Here is a 23414-nt window from a genome sequence, read left to right on the forward strand (position 1 = left end):
CAGTCACGTGACGCGCCGGCCGAGCCAATCGCCGCGCGCCGTGGCCGTGCGTGCAGCGCGCGGGTCCCGCCTCGCCTCGTTGTGGTGGAGGGCGCCATTGGGAGCCGCCGGAGCCGCCGCCACCTTCCCGCCAGCAGAGCCCGCCGCCGCCGCCATGGACTACGGGGAAGGTGAGGGCGCTCCCCCGCTGCACGGGCAGGGCCCGGCCGCCGCTGCCGCCGCGGGGCCCGGCCGTGACTCAAAATGGCAGCGGCCTCTTTGTTACGCGCAGGACGGAGCCCCCCCTCACCCACGTCCTCGTCCTCCTCCCCGCAGCCACTGCCGGGCTGGGGGAGCTGCGGCGGCGGCCGGCGGCGGGAGGGCTGCGCGGGAGGAGGGCCCTCCCGGGGGTGGCGCGGGGGGCGGGCAGCGCGGGCCGGGGGCGACGCTCCGCGGGCCGAGGCGCCCTGGGGGCGCGGGGCGAGCGGGGGGCGAGGGGGCGGCGGCGGGTGGGGGGCGCGGGCAGAGCCGGGGGGAGCTCGGGGCGAGCTCTTTGAGGGGGTCGTGTCAGGAGCCTGGAGATCCGACAGGAGAGAGAGCCGCCTCTTGGTGCGGCTCCCTGTCTCTCCCCTCCAGCTCTTGCTAAGCACTAAGTCATTCTCACTGACCCATCCTCTCCAGCTGAAGACAGAGATTGGAGATTCCCAGATACCCCCATGCATTGTGGTGTGAACATGCCCAGTGGGTCAGTCTCAGGTATGAGCTATAAATACGTCTAACCTGTAAAAAGAGTTGGGGCTGAACAATCAGTGTTAACAAAAACAAAAAAGGAAACGGGTGTTTTAAAGTGCGTGACATGGTTTAAGTGCTCATGTTGTTTTCTGGAGGAGTTGTAACTGTCTGGGAGTGAGACTTGATTTTCATCTTGGGCATGTCAACATGAACTGCACGTTCCAAGTGAAAAATTGTGAGATAAAGGAGTGGGGATGGGGGGATGGGGTAGAAATACAGACTTCTCTTAAGATCATGGTTTTTTTTTACATAAACCAGTATATTCTTACAGAGTACTCTTTTTGTTGAAAATAAAGGATACTTTCCTTTTTTATATAAACCAGAGCCTGTAACTGCTTGGGTTTTATTTACTTTTTGCCCCCTTACTAAAGTTTACTTTAACTAACAGTTTGGAAAGGAGTATAGAAAAAACATGTAAAGCCAAGACTAAAAGCTACCTCTTTTTTTTGCACTGTTAAAAATACTATGTAGATAAAAGGAGTGCACATACTTTGGTAAGATGATTAAAGTTATGAGTGTAGAAAAGACTCAAGAAATGTTTTGACATCTCTTGCCAGCATGCAAGCAAGTGTTAAAAGGATCTTAATATAAAAGCTTTACTGATACTGTATCCAAGCTGCGTTTACAGATCCTGTCAAGTAAGTGCTTGCTGTTGCTTCTCTTGACACTTGCTGGCTGTTATTTCCATGTAACACGTTGAGTTACAGATGCATCTTTGATTACAATATAATAATTTTTGTTACACATTTCTCGAGTCTTAGCTTTTTTTCCCCCCAATTGTATTATTTTGCGTTTATCTTTTTGCATAGTAAAATTAATAAGTAGTGAATAAATAAATGTATTGCCCTGTGTTTTCATCTTCTGTATTGAGTGCTAATTAAATATCTACTTGATTTTTTAGAATGAAAGGTTGTTCTTAAGTGCTAGTTTAAGTATCTTATTGGAATATTCACTGTAACTGTTAACCAGAACTTGGTTTTCTGAGGTCTGATTATACAAGTATTAAAGTGAATCCAGGCTCATTGTAGGGGAACTAACTAATCAAATGAGTACTGTACAATTAGAGTGTTCCTTTCATGTACCTCTGTAATACTAGTTTTCATTGTGTTAATTAAGCTTTGTGTTATTTGTAATTATTACTAAAGTTTAATTATGATGTATGCAGCTTGAAACTTTTACCATGACTGTTTATACACTGTATGTACATAAGCAAGGCATGCATAAAAATTGGTTTGCCCAGGTTCTATACAGGGGACTGAAGGCTGTTTTCTGGGGCTCAGAAGTCAGGCAGCAGAGGGTAGATGTTGGGAATTCTCATCCTTGCCTAGTTTTCATTTGAGCTCTTGGCAAGGTTCTTCCTGTCGGAAACTTTCAGCCAGTGGGAAGCGCTTTCAGTTGTGTGTCTGATGACTCCTGTAATTGCACCATTGTCCCTTCCTGACCGCTCAGTTCAGGCCCAGAGTTGACATGCCCTTTGGAATAAATTTTTAGTATTGTGAGGAGAAATATTATTAAATATTCATGTTAATATTTTAGTTACTGCAGCTGTTGTCTGGAAGGGGGAATGGCCTAACGACAAAGTTGTCATGCTAACAACCTAGACATGGTAGTATGAAAATGTAATGTGCCTGGAAAAAATACTGCTTCCTATTGCACAACAGACCCTGAAGCTTCTGGTAGTCAACATTTAGCTTTTTTAATTTATCATTTAGTTTGCAAGATCTTTCTCATTTTCTTAGCCTTTTCATCTGCTTCAAGTGGGGCACACTGTTTAAAATGATTTCTTGTCTTTATGCTGTGAATATGATTTCAACCTTCTCTGTTCGAAAGCTTTTTATTTTAAATTGAGTTCTTTCTACCAAGAGATTCTGAGTCTTACCTACTGCTTGTTTACTTTGTAGTTCTTTTCCTTTGGAAAATTTGATTTTTATTTACTGGCTACTGAGATTTATTTTGCAGCTATTTTAAAAGATCTCTCCACCAAATATGGCTTTTTTTTTCCTTAATTAATCTGAAGAAATACATATACATTTTCATTTTTAAATTTAACTTGTGTTTTAGTATACCATTATTTTTTATTTTAGAGGTAATATATTATTTTCAGTTTTGATGTAGCTCTTCTCCCCTTTTTTCAATACAATCTAGAAGTTAAAAACCAGATAGTTCTTTGCAAGTTCTTCTGTTTCCCTACTTAAGTTCAATGGCTCATTGATCCACAGGGTATTTATGCAAGAAGCTGCAGATGCCAAAACCTGATTTATTCTATTAATAAATTCTTTGTTTCAGATGCTTTGATAATGCCTTCATCTCACAGGTTCACTCTCTTGTTTTTAAGCTTTAAGAGCAAATATGGAACACTTTTTAAATTTCTTTTTAATTCTGTGGTTTTCATAGATACACAAATATAATATTTCTTCAGAGGTTTCTTTGATAAGCAGTTACTATTTAAACTTAAATGAACTACTACTCTTTTGAATTTTTGGTTTGAGACACCGGAATGCAATTCCTGGTGTTTTTTCTCTAGTGCTTGAATACATATTCTCTCAGCATGTGAAACAATTTTACATTTAGTCTGCACAGACAGGCAACTTCTCTGTATCTCTACTGGTGGTGACAGTGATTATCATCAGTTACTACACTAAGGTCCTTTCTATTTTCATTTATCTAAATGAATCTTTATTGTTATCTTGTATGTTTCCCCCTTTTTAGGATAAAGCCTGTCTGAAGAACATGCTTTGAGAGGGAAGTTTAATACCTGAAGAAATACTGTACTTGTTAAATTGAATGCAGTTTCTTTGTCATGCTCTGGGCATGAAGTATAAAATGTAGGGATCTTTGATGAAGTTTGTAGCTGGTGACTGAAGCAGGAGGGCAGTGGTTGGAATGATAGGTTAACTGATCAGCAGTGTGGAACAGTTAATGAAAAAGTTGGAGGGAGATTATAAGGTCACCTTCAGTAGATCAGATCAGAAGTGTCTATCCTACCTCACCTGTGTCCTGTATGTCTCTCTCTGTTTGGAGGCAGGGAACAAATAGTACAAGCACTCCTTTGGTATATTTATATGCCTTCACTGGTTTGCAGCTTGAGGGCTTTCCCAGTCATAGTCTGTGTTTGACATGCTTTGAATTTCTTGTCAGTTGATTTATTCAATTTCTGTTTTAAATCCCTGTTAATCAGTAGTAACTTACTACTTGTAACTCCATTCTGGGACTCCTACATCTGTTTTGTGAAAAGTGACTTGGATCCTTCTTTATATTGTTACTTGTAAATTTCATTTGCTCCTTCTGGTTTCTTGTGGTAAATAATTTAAGTGATCATCCCTCTTCACGTCTTTGTACCTTTTGTATCCTGTGTTAACCATTTTCAAATGTGAGTCTGTTATAATGTAGGTGAATGCAGGGCAGTGAGTCTGGAAAGGGATGAATAAATTGTTCACGGTCAGGGAGGAGATGGTGGTGATGTCCTGAAGGCAGGGGTTTGAGGGTTTGAGGATTTAGGGACTGGCATAGCTCTATAGCAAGACTGCTGATGTTATGTAACATGAATGAGTAAGGGGCGTTGAGCAAGTGTGGATGTCAGAAGTTATCCTGTGATTGTAAATTGTATTTTAGTGTTTGCTTTCATGCTAAAAATTTTAGACTAAAAATATATTTCAAATTGATGCTTTTTAAACCATTTTTGGAAGAGTTCTTTGCACATGAAAGTTTTTGTGTTTTCCCAATACTGAACTGCTGGCATATACGTAACATTGGTCCCTACTTTCTATGCTGTGGTAGAATTGCATTGCAGTGGCAGGGATCTTGATAGAGTGTTGTGTTCTTCCTTGTTGGATGACTTCATTCCGTTCTCAACTCTTAACCTCACTGATTTTGTGCCATCTTAGGGCCTGTAGATAATAGGGAGTCAGTGAAACTAAGGTAAATTATTGGGTGCTTTCAGGTCGGGTATGTCAGTTTTCAGAATGTCAGTGTCTTTTGATTGATTTGAAGTTGTCCTGTATTAAAAAAACCTAACAATCTGGATCTGAGATTAAATGATCCCATGGTCAATTTTAATTTCTGTGAAACTGAGTTTATTTTCTTAACTATCTTCTCTTTTTGCTGGTCTGCATCTTTATGTATACAGTCTTGAGGGTGATGTACTGGATTAGGTGGCAGATCATTCAGAAGCAGCTCTCCTCCAGAGAGGAGCATTAGATATTTTTATTAGAAGCCTCATCAGTTTCTTTTTGAAGTAACTCTTTGCAATTTAAGTTGATGATGGGTGGTGCTACATGATTAGTATTTTGAAAGGGTTTTTTTGTGCTTTGGTTTTTGAGTCTTTATTGTATGTTCAGAATATGAAAAGGTACAGTGTGACTTCTATGTTAGAAGCTTTTTTTTCTTTTCCCAGAAGTATCATCTTTAAGTTTTTTAGGAAGTACCTATGATCATTAGACTAGAAATCAGCAGTAGGTCTTTTTGTGTTGGAGTCTCTGTTCAGGCATGCTAAGAATATCTTTGTAAAAGTGATTCAGTCATCTTAATATAATTTGCAGGGTTTTCATTGTTGACAGATACAAGAAAGTAAATGACAGTGACTTGGTGCTAACAAGAACTAGGTACAAATGGGATATAATTTATATACATATTTTCAGCGCTACAGTTATTTTCATGAGATGATGTGCATAGAGAGTTACTGTACTTCTTTAAAATAGGACAACTTCTTATGACTTCAGGGGAGCTAATTGTCCTGGAAAAGTCAGTGGTTTACATGTGGAGATACTGAAATGCATAAAATACTCTCTCTTGTCAGAGTAAACAGCTACTTAGTTTTATTTTTATCCTTCCTGTGTTCATTGTGTATTCCTTCTCTGTGTTACTTTTTCTGTGAAACTTGACTTGCCAGGTTTTCTTGGTATTACCCAAACCCTGGTGTTGGTTGGTGTTGGGAAGCAGTTTTGGTCTTCAGAATGCCAGTGAGGTGCAGATTGTGTACATTACAGGAAGACAGTGGATCATAATTGTTATGCAGATCTGCAGCATTGTTTTAGTGCTTTGAGTGATTATTTGCCCAGAATTTTTACATAGACCTTCCAGTGCTGAGGAGGAAGTTGGTTCTTTTGCCAGACTTCATTGCAAGATACTGAGATGTCATGAAGTGACATCAGTTTGACTGTGAAATACCAGCACCTTATGCAGTTACTGAGCTGCAGCTCAGTGCTAATTTGGGTGGATTTTTGTTTGACTAGATGGCAGAAAATTCTTTTGTTTGACTCTAGCCTATATACAGAGCCTGCACTGCAGCGTGACAGCTTGTAACCTTGACCCAGGGTCTCTCAATGACAGTGAAGGTTTCTTGGAGCATTGAATAGAGAGAGCCTCTGAGCTCTTTGTATTATGAAGGGGTTGGAAGTGGTCTTAATTCTCTACAACTTCAGACATATTCTACATCAGGTATCTTCATTTAATTTGCTTAATTTATGACGATTCCAGCTGATGGAACAATAATCCTGAGTTACTTACTGTTGGAAAAAATTAGGAACTTTATTCCAGTCAGGAGGTGCTCAGATGATGACAAAGACATGTGGCTTCTCTAATCACAGTGTAAAAATTGGTTTGCAACTGTCAATTCTGTATTTTGTTTGTAAGCACCATGGCAATGATTAAACCTCTTACTTAAGAACTTAAACTAGATTGCTTAATAAGAATTCTCACTTGCTTTCTTTATAAACATTTTTCTGCTCTTTTTTTAGACATGGACCGGGATTATGGGCATGGAGGCTATGGTGGCCCACGATCCATGGACTCTTACCTTAACCAATCCTATGGGATGGAGAGTCATGGAGGTGGAGGCGGAGGAGGTGGTGGTGGTGGTAACAGGTAAAATAATCCTTCAGTTGTCCCAAGAATTGATCAAATCCAATTTAAGTTTAAATCATTCTTCTAACTTAAGTGTTCCTGAGGCATGTTGTTAGGATTTTTTATGAACACTTTCATTCTAAGTCTTCATGTTTGATAAATACTGGCAAATACTAAACTCTAAGTGCTAGATCCTTGTAATAATCAGCACTTTTGTGGAAAAGTTTGACAGCGGAACAGTGCGTCTGAATGAAAATAGCAAAAGTTTTGTTTTTTGGTGTTGTCTAGCAATTTGCAGCTGATTGGCCTGTCACACCATTTCTGACATTGCAGACTAGACCTAATTGGTTTAGTGTCTTAGACTGAATCTATCAACATTCCGTTTTCAAGGAACATTTAGGGTATGTGTTCTTTGGTTTAAATGTGCAGTGCTCAAGTGATCTTGGTATTGAATCTGAAAGTCATGTCCAGATTATTTCATTGGAAGGTACTGATGACACTTGAAACTGTGTGCATGTTCTGGGCTGCTTTGTAAGATGGAATAGTCTAAAACTAAAAATTCTCATGCAGTGGTCTGAAAGTTGTGTATTTAATGCTAGGGTACCATTTGCTCTTTCAGATGATAATAGTAGGGAGCAGCTGCTTTGATTTAGGTCTTAAAATTGCATTCAAAGAAGCATGCTTTTCAGAGTAGTGATTCTATCTTGGAGGATATAAAATGCGAAAAAAACTTCGATAATCTGATGGTTTTCTTGTGTGCATCCTTGAATTTTTGTCTGGCTGTTGCCAGATTGTGTGGTTCCTCTCTGTAGTCACTGTGGTGCCACTGGGGAAGGACACTACTAAAAAGAGGGAGGCTGGAGAAGTGTTGTGTCTTGCTGCTCTGTTCTATTAAGCATTTTAGTTAAGTATGACTTGTTTAATAGTGAACATTAATATTGATTTACAAGTCTGAGCAGAGATTGAGGAATGAGCTGTACCTACCATACAGTAATCTGCATATGATGGAGGTTGAATGACTACTTGGACATCAAAATGTCTCTTGCTGTGTAACCTAATGTTATGCATGGACTTTTTCTAGTGTCATTTTCTGTGTATCTCTGAGTCTTGAGATGAACAGATTTTAAAATGAAGGCATTCAGTTTGCTGTAGATCCAGTTAGTAAGTGGAGTCTCTTGTAGGTTGTATTGTATCAGTTAGGGGATTGTCTTTCCCAGCTGCTTAATCACCCTGTTATAACCCTGCAGGGACACTAATGTGTTTCCCTTCCAAGCAGTTACAGATGCTGATTTCTAGCCCATGTCCCGGGCAAAGCAAACTCTTGATAAATAGCTGAAGATTGTAGCTCCTTGTTGCTTTACTCTGAAATTCCAAGGACTCTTTGTGTGTTCGCTGTGCATGCGTTGGGGAGACTTTCAGAATCTTGAGTTGCTAGACCTAATGGTCTGCAAGTGAAAGCTGGATACACTGAAGACCATGAACTTCTTTGAGTGTGAGACTGAATTTTACAGGGGAAAAAAATTTCAGAAAGAAAAGATGTGAACAGAAGAGCATATGTATTTTTCCTTTAAAATGAGAACTGTGGGATACTTGGAACTCACAACTGTACCACTAAAAAAGCCAAAACTTTCTTTTTTCTCAGTTCAGAACTAAGCTGCCTCTTAACTGCTGTTTAACTGTTAGACTGTGAGGGTATGATTTTGAAGAAAGGGGAGTTTGACTAGGCTTTGAATGTCTGCAGGTGGTTATTTTTGTGAGACTAGGGCTGGGCTCCAATAATATTTTAGTAAATAAATGTTGCTGAAAATTTAAGTGAACAAAGTTCAGGTATACTGAACTTTAGAATTGTTTGTAGCAAAATGGCTCAGATAGCTTTCTGTCTGGTCATAGTGTGAATTGCCCAGCCCTAATCAAGATTAAACAATAACACAACTGTACAGATCAGTATAGTAATAAAGTGATTTTAGTTGATAAATGTCAACTGCTAACTTGTCTTTTGAAATGTATAACATTAGTAAGCTTACTTTTTTTTCTCCTCACTGTGCAACTTTTCCAGGTTTGGACCTTATGAGTCTTACGACTCCGGGTCTTCTCTGGGTGGGCGAGATCTGTACAGATCTGGCTATGGTTATAATGAACCCGAACAAAGCCGCTTCGGAGGTAGTTATGGTGGTCGATTTGACAACTCCTACCGGAATAGCCTTGACTCTTTCGGAGGTAGAAACCAGGGCGGGTCTAGCTGGGAAGCACCTTACTCCCGTTCAAAATTGAGGCCTGGGTTTATGGAGGACAGAGGAAGAGAGAGTTACTCTTCCTACAGCAGTTTTTCTTCACCCCATATGAAGCCTGCACCTGTAGGCTCTCGGGGGAGAGGAACGCCTGCTTATCCTGAAAGTGGATTTGGAAGCAGAAACTATGATGCTTTTGGAGGACCATCAACAGGCAGAGGCCGAGGCCGAGGAGTAAGTACAGAATCTTTTCAGATTCTTTTCACTAGACACTCTTTTAAACCCTTTCAAGACCACTGCTTTAAAATGGATGCACTGTTCAGTACAGTGTGGGGGTTTTGTCCAAGCAAACGATCATGGCTGACAATGTTGTTTATCCTTTGAAGCTGTCTTCAAGTAGAACCCAGTCTCTCTTTCTGCTGAAAGTAATGAGTAATAGACTAGTTGATAAGGTTTGTTAAATCTCTCCTTTTGTTTGAAAGGTGAAGATAAAAGTAGTAGGTTTGGTCTAAAAGGGATTAAAAGGACTTCCATTTTTCCTTGTGAACACTAGCATCTCTGCTGCTGGTGGGGAAATTTTTGAATATTGTGAAAGTTGAATTCAAAGTCTTTTGAAGTTTTGAGTAGGTTAAAGGTGCAATGTATAAGCAAAAATTAAAACCCAGGTTGCGAACACTAGAGCAGTTTTTGGTTCATGTAGAGGGAAAAGTTGAGCTAATTCTTTAATATGTTGAGTACATGTTTTATCAAACATCAAGTCTTATTTTAAACTTAATTCTTACTCTGACTTGTTTACTGGAAGGGTGATGGGGAGGAAATGACAAAGGTGAGTGGTTAGCAGTTACAGTGATTCTTTCTCAGAATTAAAGCATGGTTAAAGGGGCATCATCAACTTGAAATCAGGTCCTTTCACAGAACTGAAATTAATTTCCACACAGTGTGCCTAGTCCTCTTACTTGTATTTGTTTTGAAGACTGAAGTTCTAAGTGCTTCTCAGTGGATTCCTTTCCAGTATGGGATGTAAAAAGTGTATGTCCTAGAAACAGCATGATTAACTGTATGCAAAATAGTGATCAGTTTGAAGAAGTAATGCTTAATATTAAGTGACCTAGGGGAAAAAATACAGCAGAAGAGAATAAAAGAAAACCCAAACCTGACAGAAATACTAACTTTAGGTTGATGGTGTCCCTTTGTCTTGGTTTTATAATCCCAATTTTGATTTTTTTTTAAGCACGAAATATTCAGTGAGCACCTTTCTGCCTGTGCCTCTAGGTGTAACTTACCTTTTAAAATTCCTGACTGTGCTGTATTTCTTTGGGAAGTGATTCTTTAAGTTTAAACTATACAGCTTGAAGTGTAGAGGAAAATTATTTTTTACTGGGTCTTTTATATGCTTAACATGCTTGGTGGTTTTGTTCCAGAAAGCCTACTTTGCAGCAATCTTGAGTATTGTAGTTGCCATATTCAACTTTTAGCTCAGATTTGCACATGGCTGTTAGCCAGCATGTAGCATGGTATGAGAAAAAGATTCTAATCTTCATTTCTCTGCTTGTGAAGCTGAAAATGTTACATTCTTAAGCCTTTATGCTAATCTTTCAGAACTCATTTAGATCTGAAAGCTTTGTGCAGAGTTACAACTGAGTTATTTTTTAATTTGCTTTTGAAATTTATCCTTTTAGTCTTTCCTGTAATAAAGGAGAATGTAAAGGCTAGACTACTTACCAGATGTAAAATGCATTGCACCTTTAATAGGTAGATTGTCTGTTTAAAAAAACCTGAACTTGAAATTATCCAGTGTGTACTTCACGTCAAATTTGTGTCTGATGTAAATGTACATGCTAGGCAGTCTATAGCTATCTCAGCTAAACAAATTAACATGGAGTTCTTGTGCATGGACTTCTGATTATGGAAAGTGCCTGTTTTGGTACATTCTGTCTGTCATTTAAAATCTGCTTTAAAAAAGTAATGCTTTTCTTAAAGGCTTTGAAGGTATTTTTATGATCTTTTGACAGTGTAATACTAATTCTGTTCTCATGGAAAGAGATATATTTCTGCTTATCCAAGTCACTCATCCAGTCTGTGGGCTCTCTTCTGCCCTTTATTAATCAAGTAATTAAGTTAATATTAAGAAGTATGTTTGCACTTTTGAAAATATTCCAGCTGCTTAAATTCCCCTCTTCAGATTACTCATTTATTCTGTGTCTTCAGAGAGGTAACTTTCATATACAAGTATCCACAAATGACTGTACATAATTTTAGAAGTAGTGGAAAGGTTTAGTATTTCAATGGAATTTTCATTCCTCTCGCTGCATTGTTTTTGTATCACTCTCTCCAGGCCCAACTTAAAAATTCTGGTTTTATTGAATTCAGTGGAAAGATAGATAAAAGAAAGAATGGGCTTCCTTCAATTAATCAGTATTGCACAGTGCGCAACCTTCTTCACTCGGTTTTCAGATGACCGCTATATCATTTTGCGTAAGATGCAAAGCAAGGAAGCTTTTTTGTTAAAACTTTTTTTTTTAGTGTTGAAAATTGGGTTGTTAAGCTCTGGTTTTTTTTGGTTGTTTGGTTTGGTTTTGGTTTTTGTGTTTTTTTGTTTTGTTTTGTTGTTGTTGTTGTTGTTGTTGTTTTTGTTTTTGTTTTTGGGGTTTTTTTTTTGTTGTTGGTGCTTTTTTTTTTTTTATTTTTTCCCCAGAGGCAGATGGAATTCATTAGAGAATCTGAAGAGAGGAGCCAAGATGTTAGGCTGAGATATGACAGACATGTTCATTGCCTGGACAATGGTTCTGAATAAGCAGAAACACAGTTTATACATAAGTATTAGTTCTACTGGACAAACACCCACAAAGCCATTGCACAAATGAACATCAGACCAGGAGCTTAAGTTTCCTCCTGCATTTTGCTCTAGAACACAGATTTTAGTTAAGATCACAGTCATACTGTACCAAGTAGTTGTTTTGTTGACATTGCTTTCATATACTAATACCTTCCTCTTGATTTCACAAATTTTCAGCATATGGGAGACTTTGGCGGAATGCACAGACCTGGAATTGTCGTTGACTATCATAACAAACCCAGTCCTGCAGCAGTTGCTGCAAGAGGAATAAAAAGAAAAATGATACCACAGCCATATAACAAACCTGGTGGGACGTTTATCAAGAAACCCAAAATGACAAAGCCTATTTTGAAGCTGAGCCAGAAAAAATCACCTAGTAAGTAGCAAGTGTCAAAATTTTTAAGATAAAATGAGTGATTTTTTTTATTCATTAGAAATTACTTAGTTATAATATTCAGAAAGAGGACTGTATGTGCCGTTTTGTAATTCTTCGTTTTCTACCTTTCAAATAGTCCACAGTGGATTTTAGGAATTTACATGTCTAACTTTCCTACTACAAAGATAATTTGCTAAATGATTCTGAATATTTTGATGTGTTCAGATATGTACCATGGAAGACTATAACATTGAGACATCATGATGATACTTCCTGGAGGCAGATTTTCACCACTAAAAATAACATCAGAGCTCAGGTTGTCTGAAGAGACAATGCCTGACAAATACTAAAATGTGCTCTTGCATGAGCCTGGGCCCTGCTGTCCACATTCTTTGGATATAAAAAGTAGTGCATCAGCTGCGGTGCAGTTAAAATAAAGACGTAAGGCGTGGGTGAAGAGGAGAGGGAAAAGGAGGGAAACTGCAAAAATGGCAAAAACTGTTACATAATAATTTATGAGAGGCAGAAAGAGATTGCTCCCACTTGCAAAATGAAATGCTCTAATGATAAGAAGAATTGTAAATGAGATAGATAAACATAATGCAAAATGCAAATTGTATTAGTGATGCTTGGTTTCTTTAACTTCCATAAAGATATTCTACAACTCTAATATTAGAATTTTATATTGCAGTCAAAGTTGGAGAAAAAAGCCACTAGTGAGGTTTGAATAAAGTACTCGCTTTGAGGGAATGTAAACTTGAGTATTGTATATCGTGAACAGTGTGTACAGCAGTCAGATTTTAGTTTTTATGCTTGTGATTTCCTAGTAATTTTGATGGGCCGTGTTTTATGTAGTTTGGTTTTAAATGACCCGTGAAAATAGTTTAAAGTTGCTATAGCTCATAGCTTGCAAGGCAAATGCACAGACTTGGCAGAGACTTTTGAGACATAAGTTGTGGTTTTGATTTCATTATTCTGGTTACATTATTATGTATTACATAACTGTTCCCTTAACTGTAATGCCAAGAGTACTGTACCAATTCCAGGAACTGGGTGTATAGAACACACTCCTCTGCCTTTTGTATAGGGAACTTTATTGGTGGTCTCATCAGCTTTGTTGTTATGAAAAGGGTCTCTAAAATTCGAGTTCTTTCAGTACTTTCGTACATGCTCCTTTCTAAGCCACATTCAGGCATAATGCTTCTAATTTATTATTTCATCCCCTTCACTGATTTCCACAATCCAAAGACCAGTACATAATATTTGGGTCACTTTGGGAAGTGGGATATATAGTGCCTGCAAGAATGCAGCCTGTCCTCTGGCTCTGAGATTGGGGGGAAGAAAATGTTGAGTAGTTTAACAGAGTTTCTGAAACTTGAACTGAAAGACCTAAGCAGTATCATGTAGTTGAAAACTAAAAAGTGGGTAACAACTAACAGAAACTTTGATGCAGTTGGTATCTGTTGTATGAATGAAAATATATCTCAAAATACTATTGTCCTTTCAACCTTGAGATTCTTGTTTTGGAATTAGATATAGGTGATTGTTTCTAAAAGTGTTTAGTTTGTATTTCTAAGGGTAACTGATTTTACATTATTACTAAACTATGATAAATTGTAAATGTAGACAATCTTCCCTGCATAACAAGCTGATTTTTTTCCTAAATATCTTATTGTCTTAAAATGAATTGTCAGTGACAGCACTTTTGCATTGTTTCTCATTTTATGTTAATAGACACGAAGACATCTTACCAGGATTCTACTGTAGAGGTAAAGATTCCCAGAACTGGAAAATGTTTTGATTCTTTGAGAAGTTTGCATAGCATACCTTGAAGACACACAATTCTTAAACTAGAGTTCCCAAATTGAACATTAAGCTAGATAAGTTTTTCTGAACATGATTTTGGGTTTTTTATCTGAAACTGTCTTATTTTGGTGGCAGTTCATTTTGAGTGAAAGATGTAGCTTGTGCAGATAGCCTGGAAAGTGAATTTTAAGGTGTATTTGTAGACCCTACCTGTTCATGTAATGCACAAGAGAGCTCTCATATGAACACTTCTCATGTTGCCACAGGTAGACAGCTTGAGCTCATGCAGCTGTGACCTGCCTGGGTGGGTACAAGGAAAATCACTAAACAGAAGTGAGAAGGAATGGCTAAGACATAAGACACCTCAAGGAGAGAGGGTAAATAAGAAAGGGTCAGTGTTAAAAGGTACTCTCTGATAGGGTAGGAAGATTGGTTCCTCCTTCAGACGGATCAGTTGCAACACTATGTGAGAATGTTACTAGTAAGCCAAGCATGTGTCTATATGTATCCTGGTTTAATGTTGCAAGACTGGAATGGCATTTCCCTTCTGTTTGAGTGAGGGTATTAACACCTTCTCAACTAAGTAAAAGTCTGGATTGGAAGTCAAAATATTTATATAGAAAACTATTTCGATTGTGAAGATAATTTAGTAAGGCATTATGGAGGAATGCAGAGCTAGAAATGTTTGTACATGGAGTTCCACAAGATAATTCACTTTCTTTTGTTGTAATAAATAGCAAGTAACAGATCATTGGAAATAATGTAAATTACACTGCCTTTCTGGATTTAGAATGGCTTTTTTAATTTATGGATTTGACTTTATTAGGAAATTGAAGTTGATACAAGTGGTGCAGTTGTTATATATGAAGACTTCACAAGAGATGCTTATGATCTTGGATATCAGACTTTTGGAGGTAAGTCAGTTTGCTTTGTCAGGTAGGGTGTTGTAGGTATTCTGTTTGTGGGACTTTGAGAGATTACATTTTGTAAGCCTGTATTTATGACCTCTAGTAGTTATTTGGTAGCATGACTGCCTGGTTTTTGTTTAAAGAGTTTAAAAATTTAGGCTGTGGAAATATGGTTGTTTGTAATATCCATCTATAACTTGGTTGGTTTTTTTGTGCTTTCTGTGTCTCTGCTCTCTGATCATTTCAATATGTTGTTGTTTGCCTTTTTTTTTTTTATTTTTGTGCAAAAAAATTGTGGTTTTCTTTACCTGCTACCATTCCATTGCATTGAATGTTGTTCATCCCACTGGTTCCTCACCCATATCCTATTATTTATCCCACTAGCTGATCAACCTCACCCTTAAATCCTAGGTGAGTCACTTTTAATAAAGTGGATTCAGTTATCTTGGAGAGCTGCTGTCAGGAATGCAGGGTCTGTTTCATGTACAGTTTTAATGGAACGGGTTTATTATTAGTTTACAAAAATCAGTTCAAGTGTGTATTAACTGTAGTGATTCCAGACACATAGAAAAAGAAATCCAGTGATAACGCTGAAATTACTTTTAGTCCTCATTTCCTTGTAGGCTGCCCTATTGCATCCGGCATAGTCTCATTTGAGGGCAAGGAGGGCTGGAAATTTGCAGCCAAATGAGTGTTTCTTTTCTTGGAGTAATAGTCAATATTTTGAGTTTATTTTTAAATTGTGTGAGTTTCTTTTTGTTTTAAAAGTTTGCATAAGTGCACTGAAGGAAAGAGGGAGTTTTTAGTTTATATATAAATTCAGGTCTCTATTCCCCAGCTTCTCACAGGACAGACACTTCAGTTTATGAGCTTGAGGGTCAAAATAGAGGCCATTTCACGCCACAGAATGTCGTACCAGATGGTTATTACAGCAGTAAAACAAGTGGTCCTTTGAATATTTCCAGGGTTAGTGGTAATGCACTAAATGAAATTTAAATCCTGAGATCAGGGATGGGTAGGTAGGTGTTTTTTTGTTTTCAATTTGATTTTTTTTTAAATAGTCTCATGGACAGGAGTTTTTCTCCTCTCTGGATCACAGTAAATTTTGAAACTCTTTGCTACAAAATGGTAGACCTTGGGATAATCAGGAGCTGTTAGTCCTGAAGATGTTTTCAGTATTCAGTGACACTTCTTGATCCACAGAGTGTTTCGCAGTCTTGGTGTTTGTGCATGATGCTGTTGTATGTTCCTTTCTGTTCCTGTTTGGATGGAGGTGGATTTCCTGGAGGCTGACCTCTCTTCAGAGGTTGAACTGTAAAAGAAAATGAAGAGTTCCTCTTCATTTTGATCTAAAACTACCCACTGGATAATATTCTAATTGTTTCTCTTTGTCCATAGACTACTGAAGCAGACATAGGAAAGACATAAGTGCACTTAGCAAAAAGTTAATGTCCTTCGAAGTCTTAAATGTTGCAGAACTAAATTATTTTCATTTACTTAATGACACTTTTACTTACATGCTAGGTAGTAATTTAATCAAGTTCTTCTCTGAAGGTCTGCTTGGGTACTTTGTTGTGTGGTGAATCTGTCTGTCCTTGTCTCTCCCTCCTCCCTGCCTCCATTAACTGGTTTATTTATTTGGCTGAAAATCTTTGGAATATTTTTCTGTGAACCCAAGTGAAGTGTAGTGGATAAAAATAATAAAGTTGTTGAATGTTGGGTACCATACCTTGAAACAACACTGTCTTGTCTCATTTATGAGAATCTTTGCTTTCACTTTTGGGAACTGCCTTCTCAGTAGAAGAGACAGCCTTTAGATAGTTTCCTTTTATGTAAGGGGACTGTAGCAGTGGTTCTCTAAAAACATGGGAGAGCTTTAAACAATGTGTTTTTCTCTATGTGTTTCCAGTTAACTTTTTCTGGTCACATCCTTGAAGAGGCCTTTAATAGCTAGGCACAACAGGGAAGGAGTTGCTTTAACTCAGAATTTCTTTTATGACTGTAAACTAGAGTGTAAAACCTTAGCTGTAAAGTTGAAAGCAAGTGTTTAAATTGGTTATCTCTAGAGGGGGAAAACAAAGCAAAACTTTCAGAACATTTAAGAAAACCATCAAACCATGTTGTTACAGGGACTTTCTCTGCATTTTGAAGTGTTTGTGGGGGAGATGGGGAAGACAGGTACTTCTGCTGTTGTTTGTTAGTTTTGAATTGGTTTTTTAATCCTTCAATTGTATGTTAAGATGGCAAAGGAGAAGTTAAAAGTGAGGAAGAAGAAAAGCGGCGGATTGAGGCCAGAAGAGAGAAGCAAAGGCGTAGAAGAGAAAAAAACAGTGAAAAATATGGTGATGGATACAGGTTTGTGTTGTAACTTCTGTGATGTGTACAGTGTTTTTCTTGCCCTTAATGCCTCACTAAGAACACATGTTTTTTTCCTTTGGACTGATATTAGGAAAATAAAATGCAATAAAGAAATGACGGGAAAAACCCACCTCCTTCCACACCCCTCAATTCCCCTGCTCCCCAGCAAAAGCAAAAAGCTAACCCAAATAAAGAAAAAAACCTCAAGCCAAAACCTGGCACCCAAATTCAGGGGCTTAGAAGACTGGATGTTTCACTGAACCAGTGTTGTATCAGGAAATCCACAATTTACTAACCCCTTTTCCCCCACAAGTGCATCAGTGCACACTTGAGAAGCAGATTAGAATGGTACTGCTTTTGAAGTATATGTTCATGTTGACTTAAAAAGCTGTTAGAAATTGGTTTTATTCCAGTTTTATATATGTGTGTGTTTGTGCATATGTATCTGTGGTCAGCTGTTTTGTGGCAAAAATAAGTACATAGGTTTGTAACTTGCTTAGTCTTGCCCAGTGGCTGCCCTGTACAAAACTGCTCAATGTCAGTGCAGTATATGATCCTAGCTAGTGATTAGTGGCTTTTCCTCATTGTACTGAGGAGTTTTATATTTACTTATAAAGATTATATAGCTTATTGTATGGAAAATGAGCTTTAGATGAATTCTTCTAGTTAGAGTTAGGAATTCATGGCCTGGCTGGACTATGATTCTGTGCCTATGAGATGTTCTACAAAAGGTGACAGGAGGTAGAGAACTGTAATAGATGAACTCACAGAATAATGTGGCTTTTAAATGCCTGGCTTCTGATTTCAGCAGTTTTTGTCTCCTGAATAGATAATTTGTTACTCTGACACTGGCCTAATTTATGTTTGATTCATGTAGCACTTACCATTTGTAATGGAAAAAGTCTAGGTTGTTTTTTTTTTTTTCATTTCTTTTTCACTTAGGCTGCTTCAAAGAATGCTTTTCCTGTTCCCTTTCTGATTGGGTTTGTCGAGTGTCATTGTTTTGAGGAGTTTTACTAGTAATATTTAATATATTTCTCTTGATAGAATGGCATTTACTTGCTCATTTTGCAAGTTTCGAACATTTGAAGAAAAAGAAATTGAATCACATCTGGAGAGTGCAGCTCACCAGGAGACGTTGGATCACATCCAGAAGCAAACAAAATTTGACAAAGTAGTGATGGAATTTCTTCATGTAAGACAGCTGGTTTTGATATGTATAATACTTCTACATGAGAATATAGTTACAATTCACCATTTATTTTCAAAATACGCTTTACTTACAATTAATCATTTTGTAGATGACTTTTGGTGCAGCACGAACTACTGCAAGTTCAAGCAAATGAAATAATTTCAAAGTCTCTACTGTTACTTTTACAGTTGAAAGTAGTTCCTTAAGAAGTAATAGCAATTATTTACTGTTTGTTATAAAGAATTTTCAAAATCTGGGTTAATATTGGAAGGTAAACAATTGTACATCACAGGTATTTACAATTTTTTTCCCTTTGTAGGAGTGTATGGTGAATAAATTCAAGAAGACAGCAATGCGTAAGCAACAGACAAGTAACCAAACGGAGAATTCCCAAGCTGCTGAAAAAGATATAATGGAAGGTGAGTAATTTGGAGCTCTCCTGGTCTGTTTCTCCTTTCATTCTTCTTTGAATTTGATAAAATGCATAAAACCAGTTAGTTTTCACATCTTTTCTGTACCTGGTTGAGGTTCCTTGCTTCGTTTCTGATCCCATGTGGAATGTAAGCCCAGCAGGAGATGGTAGTCCTTGTTTGTTGGGTACCCAGGTAGCCTGCTCAGAAGGTGAGAACATCCTGCTGGGTACCTGACAAACAATTCTGTGGGCTTTGCCTCAGTCTCGTTCAGTATAAGGCATGAGGGGTGACAGCAGGTGGATGCAGTAGAGTGTAATAAAGCAATAAGGTGACAGTAGTCAAATACAAGGATTTGGAAAAGCGCAGATAGGAGAGTTGCTGTGATTTGGAGGGACAGTGCCAAAAGGAGGAGTTGGAGCATTCTTTGGTTACCCAAGATGTCTGGAATTTTTTTCCCCTTGGCTGTCCTACAGGAAGTTTTCTGGAGCAATTCATATGTCCCTGCCTTGCTGTGCCATATCCTCCCCTTCTTTGCTTGAGGGATTTCAGAATATGGGCTACAACCAAATGAGACGTCTTTATTTTAGGCAATAACTATTGCAGTATTACCTAATTTGAACTTAAATACTAAAAACTACTTAAAAATGGATGTAGGCAACATCTTAACAATCCCACAAATTATTTTTTACTTTCCTTAAGTACTGGAGGGCCTGTTTTCCTTTGTGATGAGAATGTTCTATTACCAAGCTAATACTTAAAATTACAAGAGGAGTTGGATTCATGTGCTTCTTCCTGATGGTGAGGGAGGGCAAGGAAGTAAATTATTTTTTATAAGGGGCAAAGTAAGTGCAGCTACTTCAGTTAGGTTTTGTTTGCTGTATCAAAATGTGTATTTTTAAGGATATTGGCTATTGTTGATTGGAAAATCAATGCTTTTTTTGTACTTTGCCTGGGTCTCGTGTAGTCTGTGAAGAGGTGGAGTATTGAAGTGAAAAACTTCCTCTTCCAGTATTGCCCTCAAAGAGCCTAATTTTGATGCATGAATTTAGGTGAATATTCCTCAGTGGTTTAGTTTGACATGTTTAAAAACTGAGAGCTCTTAATTTTTGGGTAAAAAACAAACAGGCTACTTTTCCAGCTGCCTAAAGTAACAAATTTTGTGTTAAAGATTTGTTGCATCTTCTTTGGCAGGGGTTACAGCTGATGACCATATGATGAAAGTTGAGACTGTTCACTGCAGTGCTTGCAGTGTCTATGTTCCTGCATTGCACAGTTCTGTTCAGCAACACTTAAAATCTCCTGATCACACAAAAGGAAAACAAGTAAGATATTTTATATTATTTAAAAAATAGGTGAAAAGTGTTACAGTTCTTGGTGCAAGTAATTTCTAAGTTCTTGTTGATGTGGCTTGTTCTCTAGAAAGCTGTAATGTCCTTAATGCACTTTGTAAGTATAACACCTCAGGAACTAGCCAGCACTTAAGCACCCCAGCTAATGAAATATTGTGGTGTGCTTAATAGCTGCCAGTAGAAAATAATGAGAAAGTTATTAGAAATCACTTCCTCATTTGATGAGGATTTGCTTTACAGAGTTTAAGTATTGGAAACATTTTGTTACTCAGATTGGAAAGCAAAACACATGTGTTTCTAGCAAGATGGACATAGTCTCTTTTCTTGGCCATTATCTTTTTAATTTGAAGACAACTGAGAGCAGTTTAGAATTAACAGTTTAGCAGTTGTGTTGTATTTGTCCCTGTTAAAATTTATAGTGATAAACTTTATAGGGCTGGTAGAAGGGTTGAAAGAGTAGCATGCGCATGATAGTAAGCAAGATTGCCAAAGTTATGGGTTTTTTCATATGGGTTTATGTGATTGTGGAATGTTGTAGAAAGTTTGAGTTGGAAGGGACTGTGAAAATGAGCAGAATCACCTTCAACAATATTAGACTGGTGGAGAAGCCTGGATGTTGTCTGTAGATGAGAGCAGATAACAGGTTGTAACCCCTGATATAAGCAAGATACATCTTTTGATCGAGCTAAAGTAGCAAGGTGTAAACACAACTAAACCTAATTGGTTAGGTTCGTGTGATTTGGGCTTATGCGCTAAGAACAAGCAGTTGACGCTGTAGTATGTTCATTATTTTATTTACAGGAGCTGACCGTGAATTCAAATTCATGTGACAGTTGTTATAGGAACATGATAATTATTCACTGTCAAATTTGTTTCCTAGGCCTACAGAGAACAAATAAAAAGGGAGAGTGTTCTTACTGCCACCAGCATCTTGAATAATCCTATTGTCAAGGCACGATACGAGCTGTATGTGAAGGTGAGATGCAAATGGAAAGAAAATAATTGTTTGCCATTTTCTCCATGTTGGTAGAGTTTAACCTCAGTCCTCGGTCTTTCAGATAGCTCACAGATTTAATATAATTTTAATGTATTTTGGCAGTCAAAGATCATTGTCTCAGATAAATTGTTTTGCAGCAAAAATTACCACCTCCAGATTCACCAGCTTTTGGTTGTCATTTAAAACTTGTACCTAGGCAATTTTTAATTGGGTTCTCTAATAAAAAAAAACCGAAACAAACTTCAGGCAAACATCAGCCATCTTTATGTGTAATGTTAACTGCAGAGCACAAAACACAAATTACTTCCATCTTCACATTTAGAAGCAAAAGCTCCAGCATGTGGGTTTGTACTGAAGTATAGTGTGCACACTACTCAGCTACTTTTTATTCTGTAAAATTTTTAGGGTTCATGAGAAAAACAAAAGCTTGCAACAGTAGTTGATGAGATGAGAGAATTTAAAAGGCATGGAAGCCTATGTTGTAGAGATGTAGCCTGAGAAACAGGTGAATTCATTTTAGCAAAATTGAGGGGTTTTTTCTGCTGGGCCACTTACTTTGCTAAGTGACTCTGTAATACTGTTGTTAGCTATTTCTGGATTACCTTTAATTGGTTTATGATTCTTCCTGTGCCATAACAATAAGACTCTTTCAGACAAAGCAATACTGTCTTTTGGAAATATGGCAAGGTATGAGCCAGTGCCCAAGTTAATTGTGATTTAAAATGACAAATTAGTTGTGTCCTGAAAAATTATGTATGGATGGGTGTGTGAATCAGTTTCAGACAACTGTTGTGGATCTGTTAAGGAAAGGTTGCAAATGGCCAGATAGCAGAGCCTGGAGTATCTGCTGGCGTTTCCAGCCACCTCTTCCCAGTTCCTTATGCCTGGTGTGCCTTGTCCAATACAGCCCCCTAGCGAGAGACTGGTAAAATGGAGAATGGAAATTTGCCATTCACCAGTTCGAAAATTGAGGAGAGAAGAATTTGCAAGATTGTCTTCACAAGGAGACAACTGATGTTTTCACAATGCCTAGCACTGGTGCTTTCTGTGGAAAGTAGTGGACTGAACTTAATACACTTTCACCAGGACCTGCTCAATGAAATGTATCCGGCTCCTGGTTGTGCAAATCTCCTTCATCCTTATTCAAATTTAGAATTAACTGAGACTGAAGTAGTTCAGGTAGCATACTTGGCTTTTTCACAGTGCCATTTCCACTTTCATTGAAAGAATTTCTTGGGATCCCAGTTTCCCATGTGCATAAAGATGTGGTGTTGCTAGTTTTAAATCCAACGTGTTTTAATTTTCTTGCAAAAAACCCACAACTATTAAAAAACTGTATAAAGTAATGTAGCATTTCTTAGTGGCTGCCCCTTTCATTCACTGAAATGATGAGTATGATTTTGTTTGTTTTCAATCTTCTACTTCAGGGTGAAAATCCTTTTGAAATTAATGATCAAGCTCAGGAGCAGCAAACGGAAGAAGAAGAAAAAGCTGATGAGCCAGCTGAGGGTGAGGAAGAGGAGGAAGAAGAGGAGGAAGAAACTGAAGAACAAACTGACTTCACTTTAGACCACACTGAAGATAACTAAGTGCAAGAAAATGAAAATAAATTAGTGGGGGCAAACCAGCTTTTATTTCTGCTCTAAAGTGGCTCAGACTTTATTAAAAAGTCTCAGATGGATCTGAAGGTTCCCCACCATATGCATGCATTCCATTCCATGGAAAACTTGTTTATATAATTCCTCTGTGTTTCTGATTTTGTTAAAATGAAATTAAGACTATTTTAGTTGAGCTTTTTATAGAAAACTGACTGTTAAAGCTGATCAAACATTGTGTTGTATATTTTTTTAAGCATCCTATTTTTTTGGTGTGTGTACTGAAAGCTGAATATGATAACTTCTGGTCTAATCAGTTGAAAAGGAGGGTGGGTCTGTGGGGTAAATATTTTAAAAGCTTTATGATGTAAGCTTATACATATTTACCTCATAGTACAGGATGAGTAACTTCAAAAATTGTGCTGTTGAGTGTGGCTGTTTGGGGGACTGCATTGCACTCTGTATAATAGAGTATGTGTTTATAATATGCCTTGTAGCTTTTTGTGATAAGATGTACCAGTTTGTAGCAATAAAATACGTAAGAGGTATTACTGTTTTAAATGTCTGTAGTTCAAGTATTTCAAAAATTTCCCCATGCTGACTACTAAACTGGTTTCAAATTAAATCTTGATTGATACTATCATTGAAGTTTGTAGTTGCATCTTAAGTGACTAATTTATTGCTGAGTTTTTATATATTCAGACTCCACCTGCCAGGACAGGTAAGTCCTTGGGCCCTCCTAGT

General features: G+C 37.8%; 1 protein-coding gene across 2 annotated transcripts; it reads left to right on the forward strand.

The window, feature by feature from the left end:
- The first annotated feature begins 42 nt into the window (after positions 1-42).
- On the forward strand, positions 43-23214 carry ZNF326 (zinc finger protein 326). Of its 2 annotated transcripts, XM_030953334.1 has the most exons (13): positions 43-170; positions 661-735; positions 6507-6633; positions 8669-9074; positions 11854-12052; positions 13787-13821; positions 14685-14772; positions 17007-17121; positions 18172-18319; positions 18636-18735; positions 19921-20051; positions 20959-21054; positions 22503-23214. In XM_030953334.1, the coding sequence occupies exons 1-13, from the start codon at positions 155-157 to the stop codon at positions 22662-22664; spliced, it is 1698 nt and encodes a 565-aa protein (XP_030809194.1). In that variant the 5' UTR covers positions 43-154; the 3' UTR covers positions 22665-23214. The 2 variants fall into 2 exon arrangements, with proteins under 2 accessions (XP_030809194.1, XP_030809195.1); XM_030953335.1 differs by lacking the exon at positions 661-735 and having other exon boundaries at positions 45-170; positions 22503-22670.
- Positions 23215-23414: the final 200 nt, after the last annotated feature.

Source organism: Camarhynchus parvulus, chromosome 8, assembly GCF_901933205.1.
Source record: "Camarhynchus parvulus chromosome 8, STF_HiC, whole genome shotgun sequence".
NCBI lineage: Eukaryota > Metazoa > Chordata > Aves > Passeriformes > Thraupidae > Camarhynchus > Camarhynchus parvulus.